Source organism: Sparus aurata, chromosome 9, assembly GCF_900880675.1.
Source record: "Sparus aurata chromosome 9, fSpaAur1.1, whole genome shotgun sequence".
In the NCBI taxonomy this organism is placed as follows: Eukaryota; Metazoa; Chordata; class Actinopteri; order Spariformes; family Sparidae; genus Sparus; species Sparus aurata.
Window position 1 is genome coordinate 31,287,096 of NC_044195.1, and position 13,875 is coordinate 31,300,970.

Sequence of the window (13,875 nt, forward strand, 5' to 3'; positions counted from 1 at the left end):
TTAAATGTGCATGCGTGTCCATTTCTTCTTTAGCTGCGTGTTCTTTGTGGGGATAAGCAGCATCAACGACCTGATAAATGTACACTGAGCTGTGAAGGGACCATTCCTCCCTTATTTCCCTCTTTACCCTCTGTTTTGGCTGACAGGCTCTTTGCACACACGACACATGTTGATCGACACATTCTCAAACACACACCTGCATTTTTATAACCCATAATACAAACCTGCCTGCATACACCCACGTCTCTTTGCAGTTATATTTCATGTAGACACACACATGCAGTCACGGCTGCTTCAGTCTGTAAAAATTGTGGGTTTTTAAATTCTTTTTAGACTTGAAATATTATTGATTCATTATTGGAATCAGTGAGATGTAAATGATGAGACATGTTTCTCTTTAACTGGCTAAGCTCTGGTAATGTACATGTCTACTAAATCTCCCTTTTTTCACTCCAAAAGACTTCCCTCTTTGTAACCTATTCGCAAGCCAATCTTATTAATAATTTGTATCAACTTGTTATAATTCTTGGCAAAGCTCATGTGATTTATTTATTTTTTTTACGATGTACTATATGTAATAAAAAATCTATTCACACCTGCTAATTCTGTAGTTTTCATTTGTAAGCAGTAGTATTTTTTCATTTTAGTATCTTTTTAATGATGCTGTGCTTGTCCTCTGTGACATCCCTCGGTGACTGAACTGTACTAACTGCTGACTCTTTTGTGCTCTCCTCAGCAAGGTGAAGGCAACGCTGAAAAATTTGACTATGTAAGTATTACCATGGCCAGACACTGAAGTCAGAGTAAACTTTCATGGACTTTTGTAGAGATTCTCTTTATTATTGTCTGTTTTATTGTCTCTTAAAAGTCATTAAACTAGATAATTTACCCAAATATACTCAAAAATATAAGTATGGATATCTAGGATGGCAAGGGCATGGCCAGTTTATCTCTAAATTGGCTTTCCATGATGATTTATCTCACTGATCAGCTGTCTAGTCCTCAATCTTGCAGCTGTTTTCAGCAAGAAGAGCTCAAAATCCACTCTACACTCCCTGCTCACCTCTAAACAGCAGGCAGACGCAGTTAGACAATAGCTGGTTAACAAAGAGGCAGATATTTCCCTTCGGGGCTTGGAGGAGAACAGAGACGGAGCTGTAAGGGGAGTGAATATTGGACTCATCAGGTGGACACAAACATGATGAAATGAATGATAATGTTGCTCCATAACTGCAGGATGTGTGAATAAACTGTCTGCTCACAAGTTGCATTCAGGACTGTCCTCAAGTAGCCAAAATGTCAAATAATGCAGCTTTAAAGATTGTAGTGAGACAGCTCAATGTAGATCCATAAAAAACAAAACCTAAAAAATGATACCATGAACGCCTGTTGAACATTTTGTTCTCTCTGTTTACCTCCAGGTAATGAACTTTCTGAAAAATATGGCCGGAAACGAGTACGTGGGTTTCAGCAACGCTACGTGAGTAATCCTCAGTCATGTTGTCAAGTTTAAAGGGGCACTATGTAGTTTTTGGAGAATACATCCACGTCAGGAATTTATTTGTGATATTGAGTAAATAGAGATCATTTACAGTGATCCTTTCAACAGATGATACATCTGATATATATGATATTTCTCTTGTCATCTGTCTCAATAGATGTACATGAAATTCTTAGGTATTGCTTCTCTCCTCTGCTGTTTGTGTCAGTTTTACACTCACAGTGCCTTTGAGTGCATATCATAAACTCTTAAATCTACATTGCTTTGTACGGGAAAATTTCTTTTTTTTTTTGTTTTGTCAGATCAGACTCTAAAGATTATCTGTTCTCTCTTAAACCTCTTAAATAAAACCAGACAGTCTCTCTTTAATGAAGTGAATGTCAAAGGAAAAGTTTGATGTCAGAGTAAAAAGCATAATTACCAACATTTCCATTCACTTACATCTGTTGTCATTTGTTCCATTGATATGAATGGACTTCCTTATAGAGGAAGATTGGACTTGGCCTCTAAAGGTCACCTGCATTTGCATGATTCATGATGACAGCACATGCTAACAATGTTTCTGGAAAAAGACCCTGTGCTGGGGGCTCATGTTGCAGCATCATCACATGATCGCATGACACCTCTGGTTGTACTGTACACATGAAGGGGTGTGGGGCCATGGAATTCCAACACTCGAGTGCAAACACACACACACACACACACACACACACACACACACACACACACACACACACACAGGGAAACTAAGAGGGACACACTGTGAAAATATTTCCTTCCTCTATGTAATGGGAGTGCTCTGCTCTTTGTGTGACAGATTCCAGTCTGAGCGTGAGTCAGGCGACAGGAACTTCGCCATTGGCTACTACCTGAAAGAAAAAAAGGTCTGACCTTGGATGAGTCATGAAGCTTTGCTGACTTTGTTTTTATGTCTGTTAATGTTTTGCTGCCCTACAAAGCTCAAAGGAAATAACTGTGAGCAGGATGAAGTTTGTGTTTGTAAGAGGAGGAGCTGGTTATTACGACATCAGTGTTTTTGTAGACATCAATAAATTGATTATAATCCTTTACTCCTTTTAGTTTACACATGCATATTTGGAGTAAGCTGGGTCAAAATAAACCTTTATTTGACCTACTTATCTGTCTCCAAATCAGGGGATCTTTATCTGTAAACGTACAGTAGTTGCTGATTGTTTGTTTTTGTGCTCAACTTGTTTTAAACTCGGTGTTTCTCTGCAGTGTTTCCCAGAGGGGACAGACATGACATCTGTACTGGACTTCTACTTTCAAGTGAGTGTAGCAATGATTTTTTTTGTATTCATTATTTTTTTGTCACTATCAATTTTCACCTCTTATTTATTATTAATGTCTGACTATTGTGTTACTGCTTTTCCTACACTATTGATCCTGACCTTATCCAGTTTCTGCTTCTTGGCCATTTTTAGCTACATATCTTTCTTTCTGCCAAACTCCCTCTACAAATACATTCTGCACTATAGATTCTCCTTCTCCTCCTGTTCCTGTTCCTCCTCCTCCTTTATCTCCTCTACTGCTTCTTTTTTTGGTATATCAATTGTATTGTGTGAGAATAGAGCACATAGAACAGTTTTACATCCATAGTTCCTCTTTTTCTTCAGAGGTTTATACAAATAAAAAAAACCACAAACCACTGAGCTGTCCCCCCAACCATGCTGTAACATGAGAGGTTGAGTGGAAGAAAACCCTGATTGAGAAATTATACAAATTGTCCTTTGTGTGACTCCCCAGCTCTGCTCCATTGAGGTAACCTGCGAGAGCGCCAGTGTCATGGCAGCCACCCTGGCTAATGGCGGCATCTGCCCTATCACGGGTGAGCGCGTGCTGACCCCCGAGGCGGTGAGGAACACATTGAGTCTGATGCACTCCTGCGGCATGTACGACTTCTCAGGACAGTTTGCTTTCCATGTAAGTAAACGCAGCAGTGGGAGAAGTATTCAGATCCTTTTAACACACTGTGAAAATACTCTACTACATTGATTTGTATATTTAAAGTGTTGATATGTTTATGATTGAAACACTGCTATAGATTCTGAAGTGAAGCCTTTAGTGTAAATCATTGACTTGGAGCGAAGCGTTTGAAAATCATTTATGTGAAATTTGCAGCAGTAGTGCAGTAAACAAGGGGGATTTCAATTATACATTTAGCGAATGGCTGCCTCAATTTGATCCTGGTCTGCTGCATTCCATATCTGGTCTGTTTCTGACTCATACTGAATTTAAATACAGGGAAATTTGCATCCATGTTATAAAACCGTTCGAGTTTGTGAGGGGATATATGCCTTCGTTAAGACTCGAAGTGGCACAGCTGTCATGTGTCTTCAGCTGCCTGAGCTGAGGTGTTTGTTGTGAGAGGAGCATTTCAACGTCATTTCAGCAACGCGTGAAAATATCTTTAGCATTTCATTTTCTCATAATAAAGCACATTTGAAGCAGTTGAGTGAAAATGTACCCTTCACTGATCACTCCTTGTATTATGTTCTCTAAGTAACTTTGAGATGGGATTTAGATAAAGTCCCTAAAATGTTGATTTCTCATCTAAAACACCTCTTTTGCTTGATCTTACCTGAAAAACAAACTAAAGAAGGCTAACTGAACGGAATTTTCTGTATACAATCATGGAAAATTTGCTCCAAGTGATAAAAAATTGACTTGTTCTTTGCTGACATTCCATTTTTAGCATTGTGTTGTTTCCAGGCTGCCACTGCAGATAAATGCAGCCAGTGTCCTGTTGTGTAACTGGTCTGTTGTCTCTGTTGCAGGTTGGTCTGCCAGCCAAGTCTGGAGTAGCAGGGGGGATCCTGCTGGTTGTACCCAATGTTATGGGTATCATGTGCTGGTCACCTCCCCTGGACAAGCTGGGCAACTCAGTCAGAGGAATTCAGTTCTGCACGGTACGTAATGTCCGACATGAGCAGCTCACTGCGTTCCTGCAGTGTATACTTGCACTAAGAATACACACAGAGCAAGAGTAAGACATAACTGTGCCAGTTTGTGCTTTTTGTTTTTTTTGGACATAGCAGGGCTGAAAGTAGTAGATCAGCAGAGTGAGAGTGAGAGTGTTGTAACAGCTGAGACTGTGTTAATTGTTTCGAGAGCAGAGGTGGCAAAGGAACACATTCTTTCACTCACTTCATATTAATATAATTCAAAGACTATTAAAGTTAAAGGTAGAATCAGTAGGATTTGTCCCAGCTGTTCCTGAACGCACCACAGAGACAGTTGATTGTTGAGTCTCATTCCCAGGAAGTCAAATAGACACATGTTGGGGTGGTAAAGCGTCCCGAGCAGCAACAAAGAGAGAAAATAAGAAAATCCAGGCAGAGGATATGAGACGCTGTCACACCTTTTCTCCTGGAATTTGTTTCTGCACAAACAATCACAAAAACACGTCATTAGAAAAGGTCAATAATAGGAATTCGTGAACCACTTACTTTATGATTGACTGGACCTGTTTGAAATGTTTGATCAATGATGACCTGGAGGCTAAGCATGGATATTGATCACAGTAAACGCTGCATGTCAGGGTGCAAGAATCTATCAATCTATCCAAATGAAATCAGATTTCTGTGTGTAATTTCCTTCTGAAATGTTTGATTTACAACTTCCAGTCACTAGAAAGAAATGTCAAACGTATTCATTCTTCTGATGTATCTGTCACTCGTTTCATTCCAGGACCTCGTTGAGCTTTTCAACTTCCACAACTATGACAACTTGAGGCACTTTGCCAAGAAGCACGATCCCCGCAGAGAAGGAGGAGACCAGCGGGTAAGGACACACAGCATCATGTTGTGAAGAACAAAACCATCAGAAACGGCACCCATGATTCCTCATCACAAGAACTGACACCCAACACCCTCTCTGCAATAGTACAGCTGTAAACGTTCTGCAAGCGGCTGTTCAGTAGCTGCTGACTAACATGTTGATCTACACATAGTTCACCTGAAGTGAAGAAACACAAGTAATGTCAGATAACGTGTAAGACAGGACAGTTCTTGTCCCTTCTCTGCCCCATTTTTGGGTGCACTGTTTGAATTCTTGTGGAGATCGCTGCAGGTGATATCAGACATTCTGAACATGTCTTTCTTTAGTTTGGTTACTTTTGAAAATGAGTTCATACTGTTCAGTTTGTTGTGCATCGTTAGTAAGAATAATAAGCAAATAATTGCTTAAGATTTCGTTACTAAAGCTGGAAATTTATATATCACACTTTGTAGGACGTCTTTGGTACGTCGACCAACTCCAGAAGTATGTCAAGAATACATGGATGCACACACTGATGAAGGAACTAGAGCCAAAGTCAGTCTGCTTGATTATTTAATACAATTATCAGAGCCTGCCTTAAAGCAGAATGCTGAAATGTGCTCGTGACTAAAGCTGTACCATATTTCTGTTGGCAAATAACAGACAAAGCTGAGTCAGCTCTGTTAACGACAACGGAGTACTTCCTCTCATTACTATAATTTCTATGCTTGAGAGAGAAAAGTTGATGCTTTATTGTGCACAACAGCTCTGTGGTGAAATCAGCCGCGGGAGGGGTAGTAAGATGTTATCGTTGTTATCAGCAGAGTTCTGTTGTGTGTTTGGCTTAGTGAACTTGCAGCTAACGGTGCTAATAAAGCTAACAACTAAACACACAGCAGGACTTAGTTTATTTGCAGAGGAACACTGAACTGCAGTTCATTGTGACAGCTAGAGTCTGACTGACATATTGGTTAGCTTATATTATCTGCCGCTTATATGAAATCCTACTTTTTAATGACCTAATAATGTAGAAGTAGATGCATTCACTTCAGGAGGATGAGAACAGGTTTCTGGACTGTGGTGAAAAAGCTCGGCCGTAGCTCTGGCTGAAATATTTCTAGTTTTGCCAGTAAATAATTAACTGAACTGGGTTTGGCTCTGGTTTTTCTGTTTTTTTACTTCAGCAAAACACATACCACTCACACACAAACCCAGTCACTGGCACTCAAGACTAATGTGTTATTCGTGTCGCTTAAACAGCTGCACACCTTCGGACCGATGGATTACGAGAGTCTCCAACAGGAGCTCGCTCTGAAAGCCCCTCTTTGGAAAAAGGTGTCCCCCACTGAGTCGCACGAGGACAGCTCCACCACTGTAGTCTATAGGATGGACACTGTCGCCAAGTGAAATTTAAACAAAGAAAGAAAAAAGGACACCCTCACACTCCCACCTCGATTGATCTCTCTCCCCACCTCTTGCAACATCATCACAATGTTTCCTCACCCTTTAATATTTATATATAAATTATGTAGAGGATTATTTATTGCTTGTGAAGCGGTTACTGTGCGGTCAAAGCTTCTCTTTGTTTTTATTTGTGACGGAGGGTTACTGCTTGTTAATTTTTGCTCTGAACTCCAAATGAACTCGTAGCCTCTGCCTGCTTGTTGCCTTAGTGTGTGTCTGTGTGTGTAGGATCTAATGTACAGTGTACAGGATGTTTAAATCTCATCTGGTTGTGTTTGACAATCCTCTTCGAGGATGTAGGCTAAGGGTTGATTTGAAATTCAGTTTTATTTTAAGCAAAAAACAAATTGAAATGTATGAATGTGTTTGCACGCGTGGAGCTTCAGTTAACCAGCTTTTAGACCAACAATCTTTAAATCTACATTCAGACTACTTTATAGGAACAACTGCTCTTCATGTAGCTCACACTGATTTTAGCACATGAATGCAGATGCTGGATGAACTGTAGCAGGAAATGAAAATGAATCCTTTTAAAGGATTATTGATGGGAAGTTCTGAGTCAAGGAGAACATTCTTAACATATCCGTTTGTTGTTAACGCAGCAGTTTGGTGTCATAGTTTCTCATTTAAAAAAAAAAAAGAGAGAGAGCTTGGAAGGGATTTTAATAAGGCAGATGTTAAGCTTTTCCAATGTTGCACTCTTGACTTTGAAAGGAGAAATCAACCCCAAAACTTAAAGGTGCAATGTGTGAGTTTTTTTTGTGGAAAGTTACAGAGATATCTGCTTAAGTTAGCATGCTAACCAGCTAGCAGTGGCCCGTTTTCGGTCCAAAGTTCCTGTGCTAGCGGTGTCAACATCAACAGTCCCCTGGTCCTCGACGCCACTAGTTGCACGGCTAACTGGCTAAAAGCAGCTACAGTGGGCAGCAGTAAGCTTTCATTCCTGTGAGAATGAATTAGTGGCCAAATCTGATATATTGCACCCCTTTTTTTTTTAAGAATTGTTTTAGTCACTTTCACTGCACTGTTCTTGTCGGAACTAGAGCTGCAACAATCAATAGATCCATTCGTTATTTGTCAATCGATTAATCGGCGAGTGAGTGAGTAGAAAGAAAAAGTGGATTCCTGCTTCTTAAATGTGAATATTTTCTGGTTTCTTTACTTCTGACGTTAAACTGAAAATCTTCGGGTTTGTGGACGCTAACTTGGGTTTTAGGAACCAGACATTTTCGCTTTTTTCTGACATTTTATAGACCCAACAACTAATCCATTAATCGAGAAACCAAAGTAAACATCAGTTGCAGCCCTGGTCTAAGAACCAGGTACACTTTTAGAACTAATACTGCACTTTTTCAGTTGCCGCAGTTACTTTTAATGGTGAACATTATGAAGAATAACTCTGAAATAGAACATCATTTGTGCCTCCCTCCACATCTTTAAAAAGATAGAGCTCGTGAGAACTTAAGAACTTAGAAGCAGAGTCAAGGTTGAGAAACCCAACAAAAAAACTAACGCATTTAAAAGAGAAACTGCTATAAAAAAAGGGCTAACCTGCCAGTATTTGTGCCTGGACCACAGTTGGGGCTGATTTTGCTCATGCAAATAGCTTAGGAGCCGTGCAATGACTTAAACACAAGCTGCTTAAAAGACTCTGCATCATTCTGAGCTGCTGTTGAGCTTAGACGAACAGAGAGAGAGTGTGTGTCTGTGTGTGCGGCTGGTTGCTCCGTGTTTGTCGAGGTTGGTGAGTTAACCCAGTGTGACGCCAGTAGAGCAAGTCGTGTGTGTTCATTGATGCAACTGCTACGTAAAGCACCTCGTAGTTAGCGCAGGCCTGACCAGTCCTCACACAACCGTTAACTTCTCCACTGTGAGCAGGTGACTGCAGGGTTTATCTGCAGGTTTGACTGGGCCTCACTCCAAAACCATCACTGCATGTTTACGCTGCACACACAAATACACTCTTGTTCAAACAGGATGCCTTCGTCGAGAAATCGAGCTGCTTTCAACAAAGACAGAGAAATGTAAATGTAAAGTATTCACCATATTTAAAACTGCTGGATTTTTAAAGCTTTAAGGGAAAAATTGTTAAAATGTCTGATCTGAAAAATTCAACCTGTACTTGAAATAACAGACACAGAGCAGCAGGTAGAGCTGGGTGTTGAACCTGAATACTTCTGTTGTGCTTCTTGAAATTTGTCCGCAGCACAGAGAATCAGAAAACTGCCCAAAGTTGGCATGGAAGTGCAAAAAGAAAAAGATGGCAAGTGAAGTTGGATTAACAGTGCAATATGTAAGACGAGGCCAGAGTTTTAAAACAATCAGAAGTTAACTAAAATCTTTAACAGAACGTGAAGTGATGTTGAAGGCGTCTGTACTGTATTGCAGAGATGTCCATGATGTTAGCATGCTAACCAGTTAGCCTCAGCCCGTATTGTCTCAAGTCCTCGCTCTCTTAGCTTTTTTAGTCTAACATAAAAGAAATATGCTCAAATGTGTGAAGATAGAATATATGTCCACACCTTTTTTCTTTGCCTAAAAGAAAAATAAGTCAATCTTCTGAAACTGATACTTTTGTGGTGTTTGGTTCGACCTTTGACGGGCGGCCAGTCTTTACAGATTGCACCATTTGAAGCTTCTTGAATTCAAATGGACTAAAAAAAAAAAGTATTTTCTCTCCCTCTCTTTTTTTCAGCCCGAAAAAGTTTTGGAAGCTTTAATCTAGTGTGCAGATACTTTCCTGATTTTCATAAGCCCCTGAAAACATCTGAACTAATTCTCCATAACATCAGATATTCATGACAATAGATAAACAGCAGTTTGGACTAAATCCTCCTTCGTTATTAAGAGTTTAACTAGGTTAAACTTTGTCAGAAAAGTGCTGTTATAGGACGTTTTCTCACGGTTTTCTCAGCCGTTAAAGCCAAATTCTTGCCCAAATTTTGTACAAGCTCTTGTACAGCTGCTTTTGTTCGGGCAACATTTAACACTCAGTGATATTATTTTCTTTCATTTCATGAAAAGAGAGTTCATATTTCTCAAAGTATAGAAACTAGTCATGATGGAAACCACCCAGCTCTACCAGCAGACAAAAGAGAATTTATACTTTCAGCCCTCGGAGGGAAGAGAAACTTGGAACTGCAATATGAAACAGAGTCAGATAGTTCACTGATCCAGAAATGTTTATCTGGATACTCAAAAAGTGTGTCAGTATGCAAACACACACACACACACACACACACACACACACACGATCAGTATTGTTTGTAAATCTCTCAAAGTGTTACTCTTCATACTTTACTGTACTTCTGGATGTACATAGTGGCGGGTGTATATAGCTTGTAGGGATCTGTACATGAGTGATAATCCTCAGCAGCAAACCAGAATGTGTGTTTATTAATAATACACTTCAGACGTTCCGAATTTATAATAATGTCTCCTCCAGGAAATAGAAATACTTGCACATGACTGCCATGTCAGCAGATGCCTTAGATGTCACTCTACTGTGACTTTAGTGTGTGTGGGGGGAGTTTAATCTGTTTTATCCAATCGTTGTTTAAACTGTAAAACTTGTGTGTGGTGTGTTTGGCACTGGGTTTGACTTGAGCTCAGAGTGACGTTGCTGGAGCCAATAATTCCCTGTTATTATGTGTCATGTGTGAAGTTTTTTTCTTTTGTGTTATTTTCATGTCAAAGACTTTCTGTTAGATGTGTTGTTTTCCTGTTTTTAAGTTTCTGCTCATTTTTTTTGTGGAGGTACAAAGTATTCAAAAGCCTCTGGCGTCATTAATTCTTCATAGTAATGTTAGAAAAAAGTATTTTAGCTGCTCCTGCAGTGATTTCTTCAGTCCTCGTGCAGCGCATCCAAACAACCTCACACTCTGTATCCAATATACCAATATAATACCATTATAATCATATGAGACAGTGTGCAACCAGGCTCTTTAGCTGGTTGGGTCCAGGTTCTTTAGCTGGTTGGGTCCAGGCTCTTCAGCCAGTTGGGTCCAGGCTCTTCAGCTGTGAGGGTCCAGGCTCTTCAGCTGTGAGGGTCCAGGCTCTTCAGCCAGTTGGGTCCAGGCTCTTCAGCTGTGAGGGTCCAGGCTCTTCAGCCAGTTGGGTCCAGGCTCTTCAGCTGTGAGGGTCCAGGCTCTTCAGCTGTGAGGGTCCAGGCTCTTCAGCTGTGAGGGTCCAGGCTCTTCAGCTGTGAGGGTCCAGGCTCTTCAGCTGTGAGGGTCCAGGCTCTTTAGCTGGTTGGGACCAGGCTCTTTAGCCGGTTGGGTCCAGGTTCTTTAGCTGATGGGGTCCAGGCTCTTTAGCCGGTTGGGTCCAGGCTCTTTAGCTGGTTGGGTCCAGGCTCTTTAGCCGGTTGGGTCCAGACTCTTTAGCTGGTTGTGTCCAGGCTCTTTAGCTGGTTGTGTCCAGGCTCTTTAGCTGGTTGGGACCAGGCTCTTTAGCCGGTTGGGTCCAGGCTCTTTAGCCGGTTGGGTCCAGGTTCTTTAGCCGGTTGGGTCCAGGTTCTTTAGCCGGTTGGGTCCAGGTTCTTTAGCCGGTTGGGTCCAGGCTCTTTAGCCGGTTGGGACCAGGTTCTTTAGCCGGTTGGGTCCAGGCTCTTTAGCCGGTTGGGACCAGGTTCTTTAGCCGGTTGGGTCCAGACTCTTTAGCTGGTTGGGTCCAGGCTCTTTAGCTGGTTGGGTCCAGGCTATTTCTGGGAACAAAAGCATTCATTCCAACAGTTAAATCACTGATTCTTAAGATAAAATGACAAACTTACAAGACTTTGCTACGTTCGAACATCTCTGGTCTTCATTTCTTCTTCTGGTCTTAAATGTTCTGTAGCAAACTGGGGGTTCCCTGTCGATACACTACTGCGGGAACTTCTGGTGGTAGCAATGCACTGTGAAGAAATAAGTCTTGTTGATCTCATTAGCTGGAACTCAGCGGTGCACTTCCTTTGGTCCTGAGAGTTGCATCAGCTAAGTGTGAAATCAAACGGATGAGCACTTTTCAAGATGGACAAAGAACTTCTGTTTCAGTTTGATGCAAGAAGCTGAGTTTGGTTGTTTGTCCGCTTGCAAAGATTTTATTCCTGAATCTTGATGTTTTCTGCAGTGGACTGAAATCAGTATTCATTGGACAGGGCTTCTCTCCTTATTCGTTAAGATTTTCTTCAAATTAAAGACTGTTACTACCGTTTATGGCTGTTGTTTATCCTGCTACAGCCGTATTCAAAGTCATCCTCGCTAAAAATGTGAAACCACATTAATAACCGACTCAGAGTCCTGACAGTTAAAGTGACAACAATATTGAAAACAAAGGCAGTAAAACTCTCCTGTGGCTTTTGTTACTACACGGAGGCGGAACGTACCACTCCAAGAGGAGGAGGCGGAGTAGTCCAAGTGGTCCGCCACTCCTGCGCTTTATTTAATTAAAACCGTGTGCACATGCAAAAGAGATTGTCAGGAGAGGATTCAGTTGTATGCATGTGACCTTGTACCACCTGTAACTGCAGGTGGATTAAGAATTATAACTTTGAATATACAAATACAGAACACCAGATGCTGCACAAGTAGAGGATCTTCAACAATAATCTACTTCATTTTCTTTACTGTGATAAATTCTGCTTCTTTAAATGAATCATGGAGGGAAACACTGGAGACAGTTAATGAGAGAAAACCTCAGATGTGATCGTTGTTTTTTTTCCAGTGTCTCATCTCAGCATCGGTTGATCTGGTTTTGACTTTTGGACAAAAAGTCAGTCATGTACGTCGGCTTTCTGAATCGAGACTGAAGAGAATCATTCGCTTTTATCTAACGATATTCAAGCGTTTAATTTCTTTCCTGAAAAGCAGATTTTTCCCTGTAATTGACACAAAATCTAAAAAGCAGTGTCTGCATGAAAACTGGACCAGACCAGCACCGACTGGTTTCATTTTAAAAGCTTCTTCTCTCTGCTCTCGCTTCAAATTTAGAATTTCTCTCTACAATCACAATCATGACAGAGAGGCTTTTGAATGCACATACCAGTATTTGAATGAAAATCATCAGATTTTTATCGTTCATGTCATGTTATTCATCCTTTATTTCATTTTTTTTTTTGTCTGAGTTCTCATTCTCCCTCTTGCATGCATATTTTTGTATGATTTTAATAAATGTGTTTTTAATCCCATGTAATCAGACAGTTCATTTGATTACCTTCCACATGTCTTTTTATATATGTTGATCTGTGTCTCTCGCATCAATTGTGACGTGGAAAATTGCATATGAATTTTAGCGTGAGCTTGGAATTGTGAGCTTCGGTCAAATATGCAGCATCACCAGCAGATACTGTGAAGACTGGAGGCTGGAAAATATCCAGAAAATGCTAATTTGAGTTGAAATATCTCAAAAGATGGAAACCAAAAACTTCCTCCAGTCATCAGTGGATGAAGCCGTGCAGTTCCAAGCTCACGCCTGTCAAACTTTTACATGTTTTGGTTTCTTTTCTCTGTCCACATGGTTGTAATTCTGTATGTAAAGTCTCCATAAACCCCAAAAACTGTCATGACGGCACTTCAGTTTCTTTGTGGCTGTGACGGACTCACAGTCTGAACGTGGTGTTTTCTTAGACTTGGTGTCTGTTGTACAAACCCTAATAAAACACTGTTATCTATCAGCTAATCTCTCTGCGCTCGTACATGTTCTTTATTTAGAGACGTTTTCAGACTGACTGCTGCAAAAACACTCTTCAAAAGGAAACAGTCCACTTTTTTTATCATTCATTAAAACCGGAGTGTTGAACTTTTGTCTCCCCCTTGTGGCAGTTCAGTTTCTCTGCAATAAGCTCTACATTGATTCTTTACCTGGAAGTTAGCATCACGCTGGTTCTCTCGTCAAAAAGCCTTTTAAGACTTTTAAATATTGCAGAAAATAACTTCTTTGACGAACACAAGTTTATGATACTTACAGGTTTCATCCATATCAAGATAATCTCCACAGATGAACCTCTTGTGTGATTTAGAAGCGTTGATTACATATATTAGAGGTAAAAAGCTAATGTTGGGCTATAAACAAACGACATCACGGTCACACGACTTAAACGTCACCACCACTACGAGTCTTGCATCACAATTACTATACATGTTCTGTATAAT

General features: G+C 40.5%; 1 protein-coding gene across 5 annotated transcripts in view; it reads left to right on the forward strand.

Annotated features, from left to right (window-relative positions):
• The window catches only part of glsb (glutaminase b), a 37,846-nt gene that overhangs the window by 17,986 nt on the left and 5,985 nt on the right, over window positions 1–13,875 (forward strand). For 2 of the 5 annotated variants that reach the window (XM_030427901.1, XM_030427904.1), the window contains 7 exons: window positions 737–769; window positions 1,422–1,480; window positions 2,319–2,385; window positions 2,741–2,791; window positions 3,269–3,445; window positions 4,300–4,431; window positions 5,213–5,305. In XM_030427901.1, coding sequence (XP_030283761.1) covers window positions 737–769; window positions 1,422–1,480; window positions 2,319–2,385; window positions 2,741–2,791; window positions 3,269–3,445; window positions 4,300–4,431; window positions 5,213–5,305 — 612 coding nt within the window. Of the gene's footprint in view, window positions 1–736; window positions 770–1,421; window positions 1,481–2,318; window positions 2,386–2,740; window positions 2,792–3,268; window positions 3,446–4,299; window positions 4,432–5,212; window positions 5,306–5,754; window positions 6,505–6,541; window positions 13,400–13,875 lie in introns of those variants that run through there. The other 3 variants (XR_003985197.1, XM_030427902.1, XM_030427903.1) reach the window with 3 other exon arrangements.